This window comes from Lissotriton helveticus, chromosome 6 (genome assembly GCF_964261635.1).
Source record: "Lissotriton helveticus chromosome 6, aLisHel1.1, whole genome shotgun sequence".
NCBI classification, from domain to species: domain Eukaryota; kingdom Metazoa; phylum Chordata; class Amphibia; order Caudata; family Salamandridae; genus Lissotriton; species Lissotriton helveticus.
The window spans coordinates 1936272022-1936294058 of NC_136067.1; the positions used below are offsets into that span (position 1 = coordinate 1936272022).

General features: G+C 39.5%; 1 protein-coding gene across 2 annotated transcripts in view; it reads left to right on the top strand.

Annotated features, from left to right (window-relative positions):
* EFR3B (EFR3 homolog B) overlaps positions 1 to 20015 on the top strand; it is a 614353-nt gene extending 594338 nt beyond the window's left edge. For both annotated transcript variants that reach the window (XM_078649934.1, XM_078649935.1), the window contains exon 23: positions 14582 to 20015. In XM_078649934.1, coding sequence (XP_078506060.1) covers positions 14582 to 14687 — 106 coding nt within the window. In that variant the 3' untranslated portion in view covers positions 14688 to 20015. The remainder of the gene's footprint in view (positions 1 to 14581) is intronic.
* Positions 20016 to 22037: the final 2022 nt, after the last annotated feature.

Genomic DNA, 22037 nt, shown 5'->3' on the forward strand with positions numbered 1-22037 from the left:
TCTTCTAAGTTAACCGCATCCTCCTGAGCATGTGCCATGGCTCTTTCCACTTCATTCATAGCAGTGGCAGCTTCATTTTCGATAAGAGGTCCTCCTAGTGGATCCTGACTCAATGAAGCAGAACTCTGACTGTCCTGAGAACTGTCTCTGGCAATCTCGGCTGCAATCGTTGCTTCCTGCTCAATTTCCACATTCAACATTTCTACATATTTAGGAAAAGCAGGACATTCTATGGTATCCTTGGCAGCATTGAATGAGTCTTCGTAACAAAGGAAATCTCCAAGCAGTTCCACTTCTGCACGCCAAGGCTTAAAAAGTTGCAAAAGTGCTAAATAGAAAAACTCCTTTTTTTCAGGAGATTCGCCACTCAATTTTCGATGGTTTATCAAGTGGCATTTTCTTTGCTTGACCAGACATCCCTCACTTCCTATTACAGCATACACTCCTTTCTCAGTATCTTCTTTGATGTTCCTCTTGAATATGTAATTTTGCAGAACCTCATACAGACAAACATTCTCGAGATGACTGCTTCGATTTGGATAATATGTATCCAACATGTTGCTCTTCAAAATGTCGGTACTGTTTGGCTCCTTTTCCGCCAAATACTCAATTTCCCGCACAGGTTTCAGAACTCGATTACGCGTTGCAGCAAGACCAACACTCGCCCAAACGATACTCCTGGACTTGGCATAGAGACTTGCTGAAGACAACCGATCAGAACATTCGTAAGCTCCGATTTCTCGATGCGACAACATCTTCAGACTGAAACTGTACAACTTCTTGCTGAGGCTCTTTTCATGGGAAATGTCCTCCCACATATCCTTCAATTCTGTCTTCTCTTTTTTGGTGATGTAAGATGTCACATACCGAGCCACAGCCATACAGTTATCAGCCACAAACTGTATATCCATGTTAGCATTCCACATGGACAAAATCACCGGGTTGTAGTCGTTGATGTACTTAGACTCTTCGTTCCTCTTCAAATTGTATGTGTTTTTAGGTGATTTCTTCATCACATTATGTCGCAGCGAAGACATCAAACTGTTCACTCTTCCTTTAGAAATCACCGGTCGTGGAAAGCCGAAACGACATTTGGTGTAGAACTTGTCTTTGTTCCGGAATTTACGACGACAGTACTTTCCACATCGATGGCTTTGGAAACGTAGAACTTTTTCTCTTAGGCTTTTTTTCTCCTTTGCGTTTGGAACAGCACACGTAGAATACTGTTCTATGAAACTCATCACTGAGTCTTCTGCATCCGTTCCAAATTTAGGTGCATCCTTGATCCACAGCAACATATGTATATGAGGAGCACCTCTTGCTTGGTACTCCTTCCTCCAGAAGAAATCCAACACCTCTCCAAGAGGTGGATTCTTCTTATTCATGATGAAAGACATCATACCTTCAAATCTATGATTGAAGTACCTACATACATTGACTGGATCCAAAGAGCACAGTTCTCCGGGTGTCTTGAATTCGATGTTTTCTACGTTAGCATTTGCCTCTCGTAGAAATTCAAGTAAGTCTTCCCAGCCATACTCAGCACAGCTCAAAGTGAGGAACCATGTGGGAGTTCCTAAGTTCCTCAGCATACATTTTAAATCACCATGACGACGGTACCAGTACTCATTAGTACCACGCTGACACGCCATGAGATTAATCAGGTGAGAATCCAAAATACTGTCTTGGACATTGACTTTATCCATAAAGTCACTTGCCGAGATGTTTTGCATGTGTATACCACTTTTCAAGATGTGGTTCACTGCATATGACAGTCCAGACAGATCGCTTTCAAACAGGAGATGAAACAAATAAGGAATGCATTGTCGAAACCTAGGATCTCCTGCATACAATCGGAAAGTCCGGTATTCAGAAGCAGGAATTTGATGAGGTCGCTCATCATATCTTCCTCCCTGACCTGTTGGAAAAAGCTGTGGGAAACACCGATCTTCCAAACTTTCCTCCCAAACACTAATGGGACTCCCTTTCGCTTGTTTCATTTGAAACAACTCAATAGCATTCCCCATGACTTCCTTGGAATGCAAAGGATGAACACTATAATGTTCATATATTTCTTCACTAGTACAGGGTTCTACTTTCTCAATTTGACCAGCACACAAATCGCTATCCTCTTCCTCACTTACTTCCTCTTCTGCAACATATAAATTTTTATAGTATTTATTATTTTTTTTCAAATACAATGTTGCCCTTTTCACTTTCCTAACATCTACTAAATCTTGCCATATTTTCTTATTCTTTGTCGGAACCCCATTAACTAAGATAACAAGAGGTTCCTCTTCCACTTTTTCTACTCCAATTGTGTTAATGTTTTTCTTCAAATCTAGAGGCAAATAAACAACTCTTCCCTTTAATCCTCTCTGTAAATCTGATGGAGGCAATTTCCCTGTCTTTGGCTCCATTCTTACAATAGCCTGAAAGGGATGGATACTTTGAATCAAAATAGATTCATAAGTATTTAAATCCTTCAATTCAGAAGGAATCTCAACCAATTCCAGATTATTATGAACTGCTCTAGCAGGCATCTGGTTTTGATTTAATTTGTTACAACAATAAGTACACACACGTTGATCCAATCCCAAATCAAAACAATTTTCTACCATCAAGTATGTTGTAAAATCCTTCCATTCACTATTATTTTCCCTTTCACTTTTTCCATATAAATCCACTAACTTAGTCTGATTCTTATAATAAGTGCGTCGACAACACACACAAGTGAAATTTGGCCTCTCACTTGATTTCACCTCAAACGTCGCAATTCCCCTCTGGAAATTATCTGTCCTGGAAACCTGTACACTATCTTCCACATTACTCTCTTCTTCTTGGTCAATTTCAACATTCTCCTCTTTACTTCCAAAGTAACAAAACTCAATTTCTTCACATATATTCTTCACATCTATTTCAGAACCATGCAAAAGAGCAGCACATAATTGTTTAAGCATAATTGCTGGACTCTTAGCATAATACAACATTCTAACTAATTTCCTCACTTTATTATGATGCACTGCTAGCATCCTGAAATGATGAAAAACACTCTGGCATACTCGCCTGGAAAGACAAGCCAGTGAATGACCATGCAAACCTATCACTTCTCTCACTCTGCAAGGATCTAATTCTTGCAACAACTTCATTTTCTGCTTCAAACTTTTCTTATTAAATGACCGTATAAAATCACAAAGCAAATTGATGGAATCCTGTCGTACACTGCAAATACTACTACACTTCCAGGTGTACACAGGACCCTTAGGACGTCTCCCTAAAACCTCATTACCTAACACCTCTTCTATCTCTGTTCTCACAACTTTTTCTTTTTCAACTGGACAACCATCTTTCACTTCATAAGCTCGACCACTGGTGTCAACTGCATGCACCAAATCATTATCCTGGAAATAACTCTCCTCATTAAAAAATGCCTCAGAGCTTGAACTATGCATCCATTCTCCAGAAAAAACTTCACAAAAATTACTACGATTAACTATTCTCTTCCATCTACTATTTCTTTTGAAATCATAAATTACCTTGTTTAGCTTCCTAATTCTATTGATTGTCAAAATAAATAACTTACGTTTAATTTCAAATGCCTGATCAATAACTTTCTCAACTATTTTTTTTCTCTTATAAAAAACCACTTTCTGCTGACCTTTCTTAATATTTTTTAACAAATTCCCAATTATCCTGTTGCGGAACATTCGTTTACGAATATCCCTAAACTGTTGTTTCCTTCTACTTTCATGCAGAGTTATCTCTTACTCTAGCAGTAACATTTCTCATTGGCCTTTCCTTACCATTTGAATTCTTTCTCCTTTTCTGGACTGAAACATTTTCTGTAGTAATATTTTTTTTACTACACATATTTCTTATGACTGTTTTTGGACTCTTACCCGGTGCTTTCTTGGTGACTTGACAAATCTTTTTGTTAGAGGACTGCTGCATTATTCCATGGTCCTGCTGTCTTTGACGTTTTGCAGCCTTTCTTACTCTTTCTTTGCTAGGCATCCTAAAATCTTGAAATAATCTGCAGTTCAATCTGTGGTAAAATATAATAAAAAATGTTATTAACCACTATTACCCAACAGTAAATTAATAACAGTCATCAAAAACTTAACACACTACTTAAGTATATAATATACTGAAGCCTATCTCCAATTTTTCACTGAACAGGACTCATCTCTTCTTAACCTTGGATAAACCTCACCTACTCTGTGTCCCCTGCACATAATTAAATGTAAAGGGGCAGATTTATATTAACTAGCACATCCCCAGGGATGCACCAGTTAACGTGCACCGCTGCTCTGCCACCCACGGTGTGCCGCATTTACAATCAGATAGGACAAAGCTACATCAAAACCCTGCGCCTGCTTGAAGCAGGCATAGATCTTGACGCAGGTAGGCTGAAAGCTAAAGCAACAACTAAGTGTCGTGTGCAGAAGTTACAAAAAAGGAAAAATGGCGTTTAAACCAGTAATGAGACCATGCTAACGTAACACAGAGTAAAAATATCCAGGATCTACATCAGTTTGGGGTTCACGAACCTGGCAGGTACAAGGCACTGAGGCTTTCCACCGTGCATGTCTCATCCCAAATCATATGTTGTTTGTGAATGAAACAATTTCCCAGACCAAATGCTTTGGATTGGCTACTTCTAAAAAATTAAACACCCCTACTATCCCGGAGTTAGAGGAATATGATGGTTGGAGTAATTTTACTCGTTGTCCATTAAAGATTTACAGGCCCTACTCCGTAATTCTTCCTTTAACATTTCCAGTATAAATCCAAAAGGTTGACTGCTTTGGCAACGTGCCTTATCCACGGTTTAATAACGCTGCCTTTTGCTTTATATAAGTTTTCAAATTGTATGAAATATATACCAATAGGTCGTTATTAACCTTTAGGTAGTGGTTTTCTTCATGAGGTCTGGTCGCTTCCATACACATACAGATTTTCAAAGATGATCAAGAACTTTATCTGAATGGAGAGGAATGCACTGAGACGCCAGATCATTCACTAATGTGTAGGCACATACAGTTACACGGTTCATGCAACAAACACCGACCAAATATGGCTTGCGTGTTGCAAGGCACACCAGTTCCTGCTATCATCCCCACGTTCAAGTTCTTGGAAAATGGTAGTTATTTGATGCTCAATAATGAAGATTGTTCTGGGTTAATTAAAAGTATTCATTTTATCGTAACAGTAAATGAACGGGTTATTTGCTGCAGAAATGTTCTATTTCCTCCCACACATGAACATAGGGAGTTTTCAATCTGGCCACAAATACCAACCTTGGGAGCACATTTCAACGGCATGGCAAGAATAAGAGCTCTTTTGTCTCAGAGAGAGGTGGCCTTGAGTTCGGCCCGTGAAACTTTCGTGCTTCACACAGCGAACACCCGTACAGAGGTGCAGACCCTTTTAAATACAGATTCGCCTTTCCATTTCAGCAAGATGGTTCGGACTATCTCTAACGCGTCCTCCACAAAGGGCCTGGCGCACTTTTTTAAAGTTGTTACCAGTGGTCTCGTGACTTCATTTGAGAAAATCTTTGGAGTCATCCCTGCTTTCTTTCATTCTATTTTTTCCACTCTGCTTCGTGGATTCCCATTTTTACTTGCATTACCAGCGGACGCTCTTGTGCTTTTTTACATTTTTAAATATGGATGTCCCTCCTGTGCAACCTCCCGCCCTGCAGCTGCTGACACTGTTCCGCAATCGCATGCTAGAATATTATGGCACAATGCCGTTGGCGATATTAAGCACGGCATATGGATTATCTTTTCGATTCTCCTACTTCACCTGTGTCCAGCCTGTATTTCACTGCCTGACCTGTGATTTCGATTGGGCCATTGATTTGTGTCTCTGCGGACCGGTTTCTCCTGACGTCGACTTTAATCAGCTGATGACTCCTATCATTACTCACGAGTTGGTTTGTCCTGGCGAAAGGATTATGGCTGTGGCATTGATGCATGGACTAATTGGTCCCTGGAATTTACTGGCGGCAACACAGTCTTTCTTGGAACAGAGCTTTCTTGAAAACCCACCGAGCTGTCCTCTGATGTTGATAGAGGATCCGGTGCTGGGAGAGCACTTATGTTCTTTTCCGCTTTTAAATTGGATGGCTGAACTCTTTTCGGATGAAGACGGTGACTTCCTATTGGAGGCTGTTGCAGCTTATTTTGCATACACAGTTATGTCATAGACCTTTTTCATGTTTGATATGCCGAGTACTAGCATTTCATTGACAATTCATTAACTTATTTGTCAAGTTTTTATTATTTAGCTTGCCTATTGGCTTAAGACTCGATAAAGTACTTGGCTGTTTTATTTTTCTTTAGCATTACATTTTCCTAGTTTTTAATGTTTTACCTTGCGGACCGTCCACATATAAAGTTGCAATCTGCTCTCATGAGATGGCACTTCTATTATCTTATTCAGTTCGTTTCCGGATCATGGGGAGGTGTCATCTAGGTCCTGGATATCTTTACACCGTGTTAAGTTAGCATGGACTCATTACCGGTTTAAATACCATTTTTTCCTTTTTTGCAACTTCTGCACACAACACTTAGTTTTTGCTTTAGCTTTCAACCTAATAGTTCATCGTGATTTACATGAGAATAATATGTTATTGCTCTACTATCTGCTTTACTTCTTAAACTATATCTGTACAGCGAGTGCTGAAGTTTCAAGAACAACACGATACAGAATTGTTATGAGGTCTGATCTCCACGACTTCATACTCATAACATAAGTGCAGCTTCTCCCAATTCTGAGCATGAGGCGGGTTTTATATTGCTTTGCCGAACACACATACACAACACTTGATGCGGTTCACATGAAGAGAGAGCTGGTGTATGCTGATGTGATTCCTTCAAATCTAAGACACTAAAGTATCGGCACGCCCTAAACCAACACAAAGAGACCTTCTTAGCAAATAATATATTATGTGTATTAGGGAGGGTGAGATATAAGCAGCCGCGGGCCGTGGAGGGAGTTACGGTGGGGCAGGGAGGCGGGGAGGGGGAGGGGCAGGGTGGACCCTCTCCACCCTGCCTCCCCGCCTCCCTGCCCCACCGTAACTCCCTCCACGGCCCGCGGCTGCTTATAAGTGTTGCTAAGTCTTATTCATTTACAGCATGTTAACATACTGTCACCATTCGCTTTTTATGTACTATTGACTATGCTGGTAATTTTGCTACTGATAATATGTGTACTTGTATAATCTAAGATACTACGCCTGAGAAGACGGCATTAGTAAATAAACATTTCAAATACACATGTGTTCTTCTTAACTCCATGTTCTGGTTTCTAAGAAATATATAACGACCGACTGTTCATGAGTTCCACGTATCCTGAGGTACTATAAGTTCATATTCTGGATTGTCTAAACATTGAGAGTTTGTTATATCCAATGTGACACTGTACCTAGCTTGCTAAGGGGTTTTGATTACTAAGGTGAGTTTTGGGACACCCTAATTCGCCGCCGTTCCAATCCTCTGTCCACAGTTCTGTGTCAGAACAGAAACCCTGCGACAGGGCCACCCCTCAGCCTTACTGGAGCTTCATCACACTTGCGATACAACTCCAGCAATGCGCCAACTTTACGGCACAAATACGTCACGCATCTGTGCTGTTTTTGCCCCATGATGCGCCGCATTGTAAATGCAGCACACCATAGGTGACGGAACAGCGGCACAGAATGACTAACACATCCCTGGTGATGCGCCAGTCATCATAAATCTATCCCTATGCTTCTTATCTTGTTAGAGATGAACCGCCATATGTATCATCAAAGTTTTTTGCATTTCCTAAATAGCGAACTTTAAGGAATAAATAGCGATTCTTTACCATTCCTAGTTTGCGATGACCTATTTGCTAATTACAAATTACCCATTCATTTCCATGCAGCAGGAGGCCCATAGGAATGAAGGTGCAATTTGCGATTAGCAATTACCTCATCGCAAATTACGAATTTTTCCGACGGTGCAGGGGTGTCTCAAGAACACCCTGCTGCACCCCTGAAAAAGAAATTTGGGGTCATATGGCGCACATAAATTTTGAAAACATTCCTTTACCTCAAAAACGATTTTCAACTCATAATTTGAAAACACTGCACATGGGGAAATGACTTAAAATGTCCTTAAGACACATAAAAGCATTTTTTGATTGCCTTTGCAGCATGTTTCAGTCACCTTTAACATGCCTATGTAACGGAAACATTCAAAATCTAAATTTGCCATGCACAGGTGGGAGCATATTTACAAGCAATTTGCTCCACAGACAAACTTCTTACATTGAAATGGGAAAAATAACATCAGAGACTCTCAATTACCTTATAAAGAAGCAGACACCATTATGTCCTTCTCATCAATATTAAAACCATTGCTTTTTCTCAAAAACGATTTACCAGTCATAATTTGAAAACACTCCACAGCTCCTATGCACATAAAAGCCCTGTCAGTACTAATACTTCACATTTTCTCCAATTACAATTTCTCAAAGAAACAAAATCTATTTGTGAAACACTTGAGACAAAGCAACATTTGAAAAACACAACTTTCTTCATAATTTTCTCCTTAAAGCACACTATTTTCTATCTAAATTAAAGAAATCTTTTCTCACCTTAGCAAATACTTTGAGTTTCAAAACAGTCTCAGAAACACACCAATTTGTCTTCAGCAGAGCAAAAGGTATGCACTCCAGAGTCTGCAGCTATCAAAAGCACAGAAATGCTGTAATTCCTCACACATATCTCTCATGTCACCCAATCAAAACTCTTCCCTCACTTTTTTCAAAGCAAAACCCTTCCCCCCTCTGCCCCCTCTCTGCTTTTTCTGCATAGCAACCACCTCTTGCAAGACCTCTCACACAACAATGTTGCAATTGAACTCTGAACTCTCAGTGCACCTGCATATCCAGAGCATTCTTTCATTTAATGATTTTTTCTTCGCCACTCAAAATACATCTTTCAACGAACTCATCCATGCACACTAACTTTCTGTTTTCAGCAATCAAAATCCACCAATCACTCTTACTGCTTCATTAACACAGAAACTCCTCAGTTTTTTTCATTTTACACTCTCATTTTTTCAACTGCCATTTCATTGCCACACTTCATCTGACTGCAGCAGAACCTTCTCTCACCATGTTTTCTGTCTGGATTGTTGGACATAGTTACATCTATTGGGCTCAAAGGTACGCTGAAAACAGGAATTTACCTAACCTCAATTTACAAGATGTGGAAATTAAGTGGTTTGGCCACAGAGGATTAAAATGTCACCAATTGATACCATTGGTGAAAACCTTTATGCATTTGCCAAAACCTGACCTGTTAATTGTGCACTGTGGAGGTAATGATTTGGGCACTTTGACTGGGGTAGGTCTGGAAATGCTTTTAAAGGACACCTTTGAGCAATTGATGGCACTTTTTCCTCAGACTGCCTTGGTATATTCAAATATATGCCAAAGACAGAAATGGAGGTGGTCGAACCAATTTTGTCCACAAATTGAGAAATCGAGGAAGCATGTAAACAAATCTGTTTCAGCTTACATGAGAGACCATGGAATGGGCTCCCTGTACAACAATAACTTGCGTTACTACATGCAAGATATCTACAGAGGAGATGGAGTTCACTTCTCAGATGAGGGCAACAGAGTTTTCACTCTGAATTTAAGACTGTGCATTGGTACCTACTTATAAGTACCTAAATGTACCATAAACCCAAAAGCTCTTCTCAGAGCTACCCTACATCTGATCACTCACAATTATTATTTTACTCTAACTTTTTTCACTAATTTTCAAGAAAGTACGCTCCCCAGAACGCTTCCCGGTTCGCGAACCGGGCGCACTCCACGCAAAAAAACTAAAAAAACGGTATTTTTTTTTTTGCCCTGCGAGACCCTTTCAAAGCCTCCACATCAAACCTAGGGGGTCAGGGATGATCTACTATGCCCCCTTATGGTCATTTGCCCCTTCGCTTTGGCCTCCTCTTGTCTCTCGATCCTACCGAGAGACAAGATGGCGGCCGCTACGGACTGTTTGGAATGTTTACAGACGCCGAAAAACCAATCAGCTTCGCAAACCTCCGTAATGCGAAAAGTACGCGAAGCGGAGCGCTGTTACAGATATATATCTTTTTTTGAACGTTAATTTCTCAAAATCCACTGGAGCACATATATTGAGACCTAGCAAAGGCACATCGGGCTACCAGTCCCTACAATTTTGCCAAGTTTCGTGCAAATCCATTCAGCCGTTCGATTATTATTATTTTTTTTTTTTTTGCCCCGCGGGGCCCTTTTAAAACCTCCACATCAAACCTAGGGGGTCAGCGACAATGTACTATGCCCCCTTATGGTCATTTGCCCCTTCGCTTTGGCCTCCTCTTGTCTCTCGATCCTACCGAGAGACAAGATGGCGGCCGCTACGGACTGTTTGGAATGTTGACAGACGCCGGAGAATCAATCAGCTTCGCTTCACAAAGCTCCGTTGCGCGAAAAGTACGCGTCCTGGAGCGCTGCCCGGTCCGCTGTTACAGATATATATCTTTTTTTAAACGTTAATTTCTCAAAATCCACTGGAGCACATATATTGAGACCTACAAAAGGCACATCGGGCTACCAGTCCCTACAATTTTGCCAAGTTTCGTGCAAATCCATTCAGCCGTTCGGGCTAAAAGTGAGGCCAACCGCCCTATGGAAATTAACATGGGAAAAACGCGTTTTGGGACCCCCCTTTTTTCTCGGCCCCCCCTTGACGAACCCCCCCAAAATTTTCAGGGGCTGCTCAGAAACAAAATGTGCCATCTTCCTGAAAATTTCAGCCAATTCCGTCCACAAACGCCAAAGTTATTAGACATAGAATTTTCAAAAATCCCATAGAGAAAAAATCCTAACTATATATACCTACTGGCGACCGCCAGTAGGTAATATATATATATATTATTTTCTATTTCAACAAGTTATACAATTGAAATCGTATCTGAGAGATACTAAAGATTTCCTTGTACATATAGAAAAAGTGAAATGGGAAGAAGGATTCTGTCTGATGGTATTGGATATTGCCAGTCTTTATACTTGCATAGCTCATACTGATGGGATGAAAGCAGTTAGCTTTTTTCTAGCCAATTGCCCATTATGTTTTACTGATCATAATGCCATGCTTGTTGAATTCATTGTTTTTTGCTTGACTCATAACACATTTATCTATCAGAAACAGCTTTATAGACAGGTGTCTGGGACGGCGATGGGCACCTGCTTCGTCCCCAGCTACGGGAACCTTTTCGTGGGCTGGTGGGAGAAGCAGGTGGCTTGGGCCGAGCCCAATAAGATCTAGACTGACAGAATCGTTGCATGGCATCGATATATTGATGATCTCTTTGTTGTTCTTAAGGGTTCTCCTGACCAAGTGTTTGAATACATAGAAGTCTTTGATTCCAATAGTATCAACTTGAAATTCACAGGGGAAGTGAGTACAGAATGAGTACACTACCTAGATCTCAGTGTATTCGTAGCAGATGGGAGATTGCATACAACATTATATCGTAAATCTACAGCAGGCAATGGCATTTTACATTCTTCAAACAGCCATCCTAAAAAACGTATCAACAGTATCCCTTATGGGGAACTATTGCGCATAAGGAGAAACAATACTAGAGATCTTGATTTTGAACTATCAGCCCAAGAAAGCATACATCGCTTTGGACAGAGAGGCTATAGTGAGGAAGTACTGACAAAAGCCATGAATGAGGTCAAATGTATGAACAGAAGACATCTCCTGAGTGATCATAGCAAGTCGAAGGAAGAGGAGAATAAGGGCAAATTCAGGATGATTACCACATTCTCTAAGGATGCGGGTCATCTCAAACGTATTCTAAAAAAGAATTGGTCGACTCTCCTCTCGGATACTGTTATAGGAGGAGATTTACCTTCCAATCCCTTGGTTACATTTAGGAAAGCTAGATCTCTTCGGGATACCCTGGTCCACAGTTATCAAAACATCGTAGATCTTAAGTCTCCCTTTGGAACACTTTACTGGTTTTACCCATGTGGTAAATGCAAGGCATGTATGAAGAGTAAACACGTTCTGTCATACAATATTCCGGGCCTTAGAGCACCTAAGAAAATAACTAAGTTTCTCACTTGCACTACCCCATACACAGTATACTGCCTGACATGTCAGTGTGGGCTCCAATATATCGGGAGCACCATACACCCCGCAAAGATTCGCATTCTCGAACATTTGCGGGCAATCGCAAATACAGATGAGTCTTATCCTGTTGCGCAACATTTCAATCAACATCATAAACACGACCGAGATTTATTGACATACTTTTGTATAGATCACGTATCCATCAACCCAAGAGGGGGGGATAGAATTCAAAGACTTGGACGTCTTGAGTCACGTTATATCATTGATCTACAAAGTAAAACTCCTCATGGTTTGAACAGCAGTGAGGAATTGGCTGTGCATTTGGGGGATTAATGAGTGAATTACTTATTGTGTATTTATACATTTTTGTACATCTTTGAATATCAATAATTTGTGTCTACATTAGGATATGTTTTCCCATGTTTCCATGAATCTAACTATTATGAAATCTCTCCCTTTATCGAATGTTACGTTATATATGATTATACTTACAGGGGCTGCCTCTTGTCATCATATGAATTTTGAATGATTGTAGCGCACTATGTTTATTAATTTTCGCAACAAAAGAAATTGCCCATTCAGGGCTTAATTATGAGTTATAACAATCATTGATTGAAATGATGAAATTGTTTCCAGATAAACAATTGTTATCGGGATTCCTTACATTATATATGTATTTTTTACAGTGGTTTTATGTTCTTTGATACTCAAAGATGGCAGAATTTTGGCACTCAGATTGTGGGGATTTGACGGATTAGTCCTTTCACTGTTTCTGTTGCACTTTACTAGCGCGGGAAATGAATTAAAAGTAATGGTGATGCTCGCGTTTCGTCCTAAAACATCGAAAAAGGCGACCTGCCAAAAGGCGTCTGTTGTGCGCCCAGAGTTCCTGGAAATAAATATACTGTTGGAACTCTCCCCCCTGAGTGCTGTCTTCTGTGGAGCAGGGTACGATTACCCATTGATAGTTTGGAGCTGATATTAAAGGCGGCCGTGCCAGGCACCGTTCATGTGTGCGTTAGGTTGGTGCAACAAAGGAGAAAGAATATATATATATATATATATATATATATATATATATATATATATATATATATTTATATATATGAATTTGTGATGCATTTTTCTACGTTCAGGATTACGTACGTTTTCTACTTCATGCCTTATATCAGCATACATACCTATAATACTACTGCTATCTATTCGGATTCAAGCATGTGAGTCTTTGAAAGCTAGCCCAACACAGGAGAAGAAAATATGTTACTTACCTGTAAACTGTGGTTCTCCAGTATTGGTATCTTTCATAGATTCACACTCGACCCACCCTCCTCCCCATAGTGACTCTCCAGGGTTATTTTAGATACTTATATTGCACTTGTGCTCGAAGATCTGAAAACCTGGAGCTTCTGTGGAGAAGGTTCTAGAGGATGCTGTCTCATGATTGGCTGGAGTTTGGATCATTCCTAATGACTAGGATGAGATATTCAAATGAATGTTTTTTTCTCTGTTAACTTTAATGTTAGACTCATTACTTACTGCTTTTTATGTACCGTGGGACTCCCACTTCGACGACTGGGAATGATTCAAGCATGTGAACCTATGAAAGAAGCATGTGAATCTTTGAAAGATAGCAATACTGGAGAACCACAGTTTACAGGTAGGTAACTTATTTTCTTAATTGTAAACATCAGCACTTATAACAGTCTGCCACATGGTGGCGCTGTTTGTCAAATTTGCAGAAAGCACACCATTAGTTGTTCATTAATTCAATATACATAAAAAATGACTAATACCCGCCATCCAAGCCACTCTTATAACCTTGAGGGTCTGGAATAATCTGAACTGTCACACTTGTAGGAATGTGATGGTTTGTCATTGTGCTGATACCGTCATTGGCAGCGCTGCCAGCTGCAGCGGCCTCCTGATGAGGGCCCAAGCACTTTTTTTGTTTGTTTTCAAATTAGAGGAGAGGTTACATAGATTGGACCCAAGTCTATGTGATTCTATTACACCAACCACACCCATCTGGACAGAATGGGTGGTCTGCCTTTGTGGCTTCACTGACGCTTAAAAGCCTAAGTCTTGATGAGAGCAACTATTTTCAACTTTCACATTGGATACCCAACTTCTACAGGTGGGAGAGTCATGAAAAGGACATTGTAACAATGTGAGAGTTGGTACAGGTACCCACATTGAGAATCCAGTGTTACAAGTAAGTAACTTTTCCATAAACAGTACTTTTAAGGAATACAGATTGGCCACTTCATCTATTGTCCAACATACCATTATTTGATATGATATGGTAGATTAAGATTAATTATTATTAAAGTTGGTCTGTTTTATGTAGGCTGTGCAGACCATTGGAACGTCCAGCGTTATTCCTTGCTTTAAATTTTTATCACCTTGCTCTCTTTGTTACAGACCACCTCCAAGCCCATCCGGCACTATCACAGCTGCTTATGGCCAGCCTCAGCACCATTCAATTCCTGTGTATGAGATGAAGTTCCCCGATCTTTGTGTCTATTGACTGAAGGCACAGCCTGAGAAAGAAGGCATTTACAAAGTTTAAAGTTCTCCAAGAGAAACTAAAGACTGAAAACCTATTAAATCAGCCAGCTTCGCCTGAAAAGCAATTATGTGACACATGTATTATGCCACATGGATGTAAATTTGGCAGGGTTACATGGTATATTATTTATAACCATTTTTTTTTTCTTCTTGGAGTAATGCACATTATCTTTTACGCTGGCAACTTGTGATTTTATGCAATGCTATCCCATGGTTTATCTATATTCCAGCAACTGTGAGAGGTTTGCAGCTGTCCCTTTGACTTCTTGCACTATTTATGCAAAAATTGATTGCAAAGGATTCTCAGAATGGGTGACAGAATAAATGTGTTTATTATCTTCTTAATTCATGCAATTAATATCACCGCTACATAGTGTGTTCAGCATTGTCCCAGGTGTGAATTTCATTCATTAGACATTGCACATTTAGAGGAATATTGAAGTCAACATAATCACAGATCTCAGATTGACACAACACTTCTCTGCTGTGGACCTGTGTTATAAAAACATCTTTTAACCTTTTTCAGAGGGTTGAAAAACATATTATTATTGTGACTAGTCTATAGTATCCCATCGTTTATGAATGCAATGCACTTATGCCCCAGTCTTTGGGGGTAAAGACCATGTCCTGTATTCCCAAATGAGAGATGATGGTGATAAGATAGCAATAAAGAAAAATGATAATGAAGCTCTTTTTGCTTTGCTAGGTTTAGCTGATGATAGAGATGCCAATATGCACATAGTGAAAGTGGTCAGTTTGTGCCAGACAGAATAATATTGATGAATCATAAATTGTGCAACTTGCAATTGATTTTTTAAAGTCATGAGCTGTTCTTCCTAATAATCATGTAGAGAGAATTTACCGCTTGATTAATTCTTCCAGGTCTTAAACGTGTCTTCAAAAAAGGTACCATACCTTTAATAAATATGGCTCCAAATATATATATCACACAGTATAAGTTAGACCATTGGCAAGTCATGGCAGTATCAGTTAGTCTGGTGATGCTACACTTGGAGCATGGATGCTTCTTCAGGGTAACATTGAATGCTTCCGTGTCTGTTATCTCCGAGTACCGAAGGCAGCATTTGTGGCATGTCTGTGCCACTCTCTAACCACATATTATATTGCTCACATATACATTCCACAATACGGAGGCAGTAAACCCTCTGCTAAATGCTTTTTCTTCAGTTGCAAAGATATATTTTGTTAATTAATCCTTCTGATCCTAGAGACCCGATTTGTTTCCTACGTCCAGTTCATAAAAAAGTCATGACTGATAAATTCCCCCGATTGCAGCTGGTTGAACCCTCTTCAGTTTTTCTTCTTTCTTGTCACCCACTAGCTACCCCAGATACTTCCAAATTCAAAGCTATTAACAGAAGTCTTGGTGGCACTCTTGTCCTGTAGTAGCAGTATATGGTGTAGCGCCTTTGGAGATAGGAGTTATCTGAAGTTCCAGAATGATCTGGCTCAATGTCCAGTAACTGGCAACAGTTTTGTGGCAGAGATCTCATGGAGACTCAAATAAACCATTTTAGTAGCCCACGTAGTGACCTCTGTTTATAACCAGCATGTTTGATTGCATCTTTTTTAGTACCACGTCAATTCAATAGTATAGCTATGTGCAAAGGGTGCATTTTTGCACTAATCTGGAAACAGAGGCACCCCTTTGCCATGAACAAATAGTTCATAGTAGTATGAGTGCCTAACATAACTGTTGACTGACCTGTAAATAACATTTCAATGTTTGCATATCATAATAGGTAACATTTTAAGCTCAAAATATGTTTGGATGTTTTGGTCTACTTGTAAATGAGTAGAAGAGTGTTTGCAATGTAATGCTTTTCTTTGGGAAACATTCTAGCCAGAGTGTCTCTCTCTGCATTTTATCACTGCCTAGTGTAAGGGTGTGCAAAGCAAGTCTTAGATTGCTCGATCCATGGCAATGTTTCAGGCAACCCAAGGAAGAAAGTTAATGCAAATGCAATTCATGTGGGCAGTAAGTGGTTGCGCTTAAATCTAACATGGATCAAGCCACCCTTTGGCCTAGTGCCTTTAAAGATAATTATGTTTTGAGATGTTGGTTTATCTTTGTTAACTCTAAGGAACAAATAATCCTTATCTCTTAGGAGCACATGGCTGTGACTAGAAATATGAGTCGTTGAGGGAAATCCCTATTTAGAGTAAATAATCTAATAGGGAATTATCAATGTTTTTTCTAAAGATTTTTAAATGAGTGTCCATATTCAGTGTGATGCATGGAGTTTGTCAAGTTGCTTTGCACACTAACACTAAAATCCGTCTGTTCTGGTTTTTTTGGTAGTCGTGTAGTCATCATACCAGTGTACATTGATTGAAGAGTGTACCCACATTTGGTTTTCCAATCTGCATTTTGATAATGATCAGTGTGCCCAAGGGCTTCTTGCCCTTGTTCAGTGAGCCCACATTATCTTGCTTATCAGATAAGGGTCCTCATGGGGAGTGTATCCTTGATCAGTGTGTCTTTACATCACCTCATAATTATTATACCCATACCATTTTGCTCATGATCAATTGTTTTGTTAGCACCTTAACATTAACTATTGTGTTAATGGAATCTTACTTTAGCTGCAAAATGCCAGTTTATGCTATTTTACTTAGAACCTTGTGAACATTAACAAAATGTTTGTGACTTAGCAAATGAGGATCTTCCAGCATAAATGCCAATGGGACTTTGGGTATAGAGTATGTTGCTGAATTTTCTTTTTGTACACCAACTTTAAAATATAAGGGTTATTTTCAAATGTGTATTTGGTATTAGCACAAAGATGGTGTACCAATCCAGACCCTCCAAGTGTTTTGTTGGATTACCCAGATATACATTTCTAGGGTGGTGCTAGACAGTGGCGTATGAGACTGTACAGTCCTCATTGTCAGAGTTCTTCTATTTTAATCTATATAAACCTATTTTTGAAAGGCAACGTAAAAAGAGATTTGATCTGGAAAGTTAAGTCCAATGAAAGATAAAAATCATGGAGTGTTAGAATTATTAAGAAAAGAGGAATGAAAAAAGGCAAAGTTCCATTCATATAGCAGATAAAACATTCAAGTTTAGAAAGATTCACAGTTGCAAAAACGAGATTTAGACCAGTGTGACATTCTCTGTACAATTTTTTGAGTTTATCAGTGGTCGGGGACAACGTTTTTTCATACTGTCTGGAAACGTGTGGAGCCAAAGCAAAGCAGTGCCACAATAATTCAGTTAATGACCCATTTTGTATTGAATAAACACCAGAGGTTTGGAAATTTTCTTCTAAACTACATTAGCCGTGACCACACCATAATTTCTCTTACATCAGGATAAATTAAAATACCTACATTGGTCTTTGATCCTCTGTTTGTTGCTCTACTTCCCACAGATTGTTACCTTGAACACTGTACTCTAGACATTTGTATTGTCCTTTACCTTTTAGGTAAATGAAATCAAGTAGAAAAATATATTTATTAAGCTTGCTCTGACCAAAGCTGCTCTTAGTAAAAAAAAATTAGTTTTTACTTGAATTATCTTCATATTGCGCTAGACATTTGAATCTTCTAGTTGCATGTAAAAGGTCATTGCCTACTGAAGCAAGACTTGCTTATTGTCTGCAACTTTGGGCATGGACTGTGTAAGGATTTCAGCGCTGTAGACTAGAACCGTGCCCCTTGAAGTGCTTTGTACACACTGGAAAAACACTTTATTTTTCAGGCCTTTAGCATTAATCGGGTCTGGGAGCCCTCTATTAAGAGTCGTGAAGAAGATTTTGGTATGCACATGGCATCATTTGTGAGTGAAATCTGAAGTTATGATTCACAAAGTAGATGTGTTTATCAATTAATTACATTATATCTCTGCAAATTATCAGTGCTTAATTTAAGCCAGTGGTAGCAGATGGGGCCCGTCAGCACTCATTTTTGGGGACCAGCGTTTATTTTTTCTTATCAGCATGTGGGCATTTCAGGGTGAGGACATCCCCAGATGATGGTGAACATCCACAAACGTGGATGTTTTGGGGTTTCACAAACCTTTTGTATGTAATTTCCTATCCTGAATACAGAATTACCCTTAACAAGTGTAATTGGTAAATCCATTTATGGGAAATGGAGAAAATACCTCTTGATTGGTGAAGCTTTAGGTGAAGAAAGTTCAGGAAGGGGCCATGTGAAGAAAGCTAAAAAGAATGAATAAACCGATTCATTACTCACTTTGAAATGCTCCTTTGCTGTATTTCTGAAAGTTTAAATATTAACGTTTGAAGGTATGCCCAGGGAACTGTGACAACTTCCCAGGAGTACTACTGGAATCTTTGAGAATTCCAAGCAAATCTTAAATTTGGATCAAGTACAGAAAAAACGTATCCGGTTAAATTTCCAATTTTTCTATTTGAATCGACTGACAGTGATGTATTTAATGTGTGGATGGACACGAAAAAACATCCTTTTACTCTGAACTTTACTTAGATTTTCAAACATCTGCTATCAATATTTTGTAAATATGACCACTATTACACCAAAATTATTTTAAGGTATTTTGGAATAGTGGATCTGTGGAGCTCCCTGCTCAATCCTGGTCTTTATCTGGGCCAGAGTCTAGTCAAATGTTTGTTGTAATTGCCACTTCACCTAGTTGTATTATAATATTTTAAATGTATTCTTCATTGACTACAAACAGGCATATTATTACTTCCAAGGCCACAAGCTTGCTCTGCGAGTCAGGCATGTATTTGTGTGAGAATGCTTGCACAACTCAGACTTTCATTCTTCCAAGGACAGGACACTGAGTACCATTACATTGGAGAATTGTAACATTTGGTATCCACAAAGATCGGAAAGGGGAAACTGTTATGTAAAATGGTATATAAAATATGTTGTCAATATTATTCAACAAGAAGCATTGTTTGCTTAAAACACTTTAACAGAAGTATTTTTGAATGAGTCTGACTTTTAAATATGTATAGAAGTTTTACAAATTGTAACAGGAGCTTGTTGGATGTTTTGAACTAGAAGTAGGTGCTCTTGAAAATGTAGATATAAAAGATGACTTTTTTAATTTGTAAAGAAAGGTGTCAGGAAAATAATTACAATAAAATTGTTATTTTTTTCTCAATTAAATGCCTGGCACTTGGGGGAACGCATATAATCTATGTGGAATTATATTTTACAGTGCTTTTATTACCCATACTTCCTTGACGTGTATAATTGTGTGTTTGCCGTGTCAGCCACAATGGCCGTGTATTTTAAGAATGACAAGAACATGAGAATTTATTGACCCTACTGTGTCTGTGCCAGTTTATTGTTATTACTCTACTGTTTCTTTTTTATTAACATGTTTTGTACATTGTGTTAAAGTTGCCTATAATTAAACCTACCAACCAAAACACAAACCTACTAAACAGAGAAATTTCACTTCCAGGGTTTTTTTTACTTTTCTTTAACACAGAGGGAAGCGGCTGTTTGTTGTTGTGCGTTTTTTTCCCCACGAGGAAACAAGTATTGTAAGTAAATGTTATTGTAAGTAGAATAATGTAGGAAGAATAGGGTTTAGATGAGGACAGCCATGCATTACCAGCAACATGCTGTACATATTGCATACATTCATGTGTTCATATGTTTCTCTTAGCTAAATAATGTTGTTTGCTCATTTTAGACTGACAGCTAGACTGTAGTGCCTACATTTGTATTCCACCAATATCCATGTATTTTTTACATCTTGTCTCTTCAAAGGTACATGTTTTATCTGTCTATGCATGCACTGTACCTCCAAAACTCATGTCACGCTTACTGTAGAAAACTCCCTTGTATAAAGTGTATAAATACCTTTTTAGATGTTGGCAGCCACTTAAGGTGGGTGATAACTGGGAACATCAGCCTATATCTGTTGCATGTGTTCTTCCAACCCGAAAAAACACTCTATCCTTTGCAGTGCATGTTGAAACAACAGACTGTAGCTGAGGCTTAGATGCCCTGTGTGGGTAAATGAGTATATAATTGAAACTGTTAATTAAGAGCCCATTATGATGTCGGGCGGATTGCCTCCGCCAGGCCGGCGGAATCCGCCCGACATCCATTGCCCAATTCACCCCCGCCATATTAGAATGGCGGGGGGGACCGCGGCGGTGAAAAACACCGCCCGCCTGTTTTCCGCCCCGGTCGCCATGCGGTCGGGGCGGAAAATGTTTAATATGGTGGCGGTGTCTGTTAGACACCGCCAGCAATATTACAATGGGCATTTTGGCAAGCCTTTCCGTGGTGGCAATGCCGCCACGGAAAGGCAGGTGGTCATTGGTTTGGGGGCCCCCTGCGGCCCCCCCTGGTGATGGCCGGGGTGTTTGTTGCAAAGGGGGGGTACCTGTGATACCCCCCCCGCATTTGCATACACCAAGCAGCAGGCACAGCGGGGTGCATGCCGCTTCGTGTATGCATTTAATTTTGAGATCGTGGCGGGCGGTGCAGTGAGCACCGCCCGCCACAATGTTGAAATGAGGATTGCGCCCGCCACTGGCGGGCGCATCCTAATGCACATTTCTGGACCCCGCCCTCGAGGCGGGCGGTCCCGTTTGCCCGCCATCCTAATAGCCCCCCTAGAGTTTCAAATATCTGCTGTTAAAAATGAACAAGGTATTTGCCTTTTACATAGCAAAAAAAAAACACATAAGTTGTTGTGTAACCGTTAATATCATAACAGCAGATCTTGCCTCTGGCTTGAAGAGATCAAAAGCCATGCCCTGCCAGGAAAGATTTTTTTTAACAATTCGATGAGGTAGATAGCAGTTGTGCTTAAGGTTTAGCCTGCAGTATACAGGAAAATGGTGCTCTTGAGAATAGTATTTACTCCTATGTTTTTTCTGGGCTGAAAGTGTGAAATCAGGCTAGACCAAATGTGTCATTTATAGACATGTGGTGTGGTTACACTATACTCCAGGTGTAGAAAGAGAAGCAGATCAAATTAGAAATTTTTATTTATTTACCTGTACCGTTTTACTTCAGGGGTGTTCCTGAACCCCCGTGCCATAATGTTTGACGAGAATATTGGTAGATAAAATAGGTAACTCATTATTAACTTTTTGCTATATGAAACGAAGGTAAATATAATGACATAGAGTAGGACTAAGAATTCATGTACCAGCATTAATTTTTGTAAGACCCCCCAATATTTAGGGCCGACAAGCAGAGTCATGCATTATACAGTAAATAACATTCTTGACTATCATTTGCAAAAATATCCTGTTTCCAAATTTGACAAATTGATGAGCCTTGTAATATTTGGTTTCAAAAAGCATAATGATTTCCT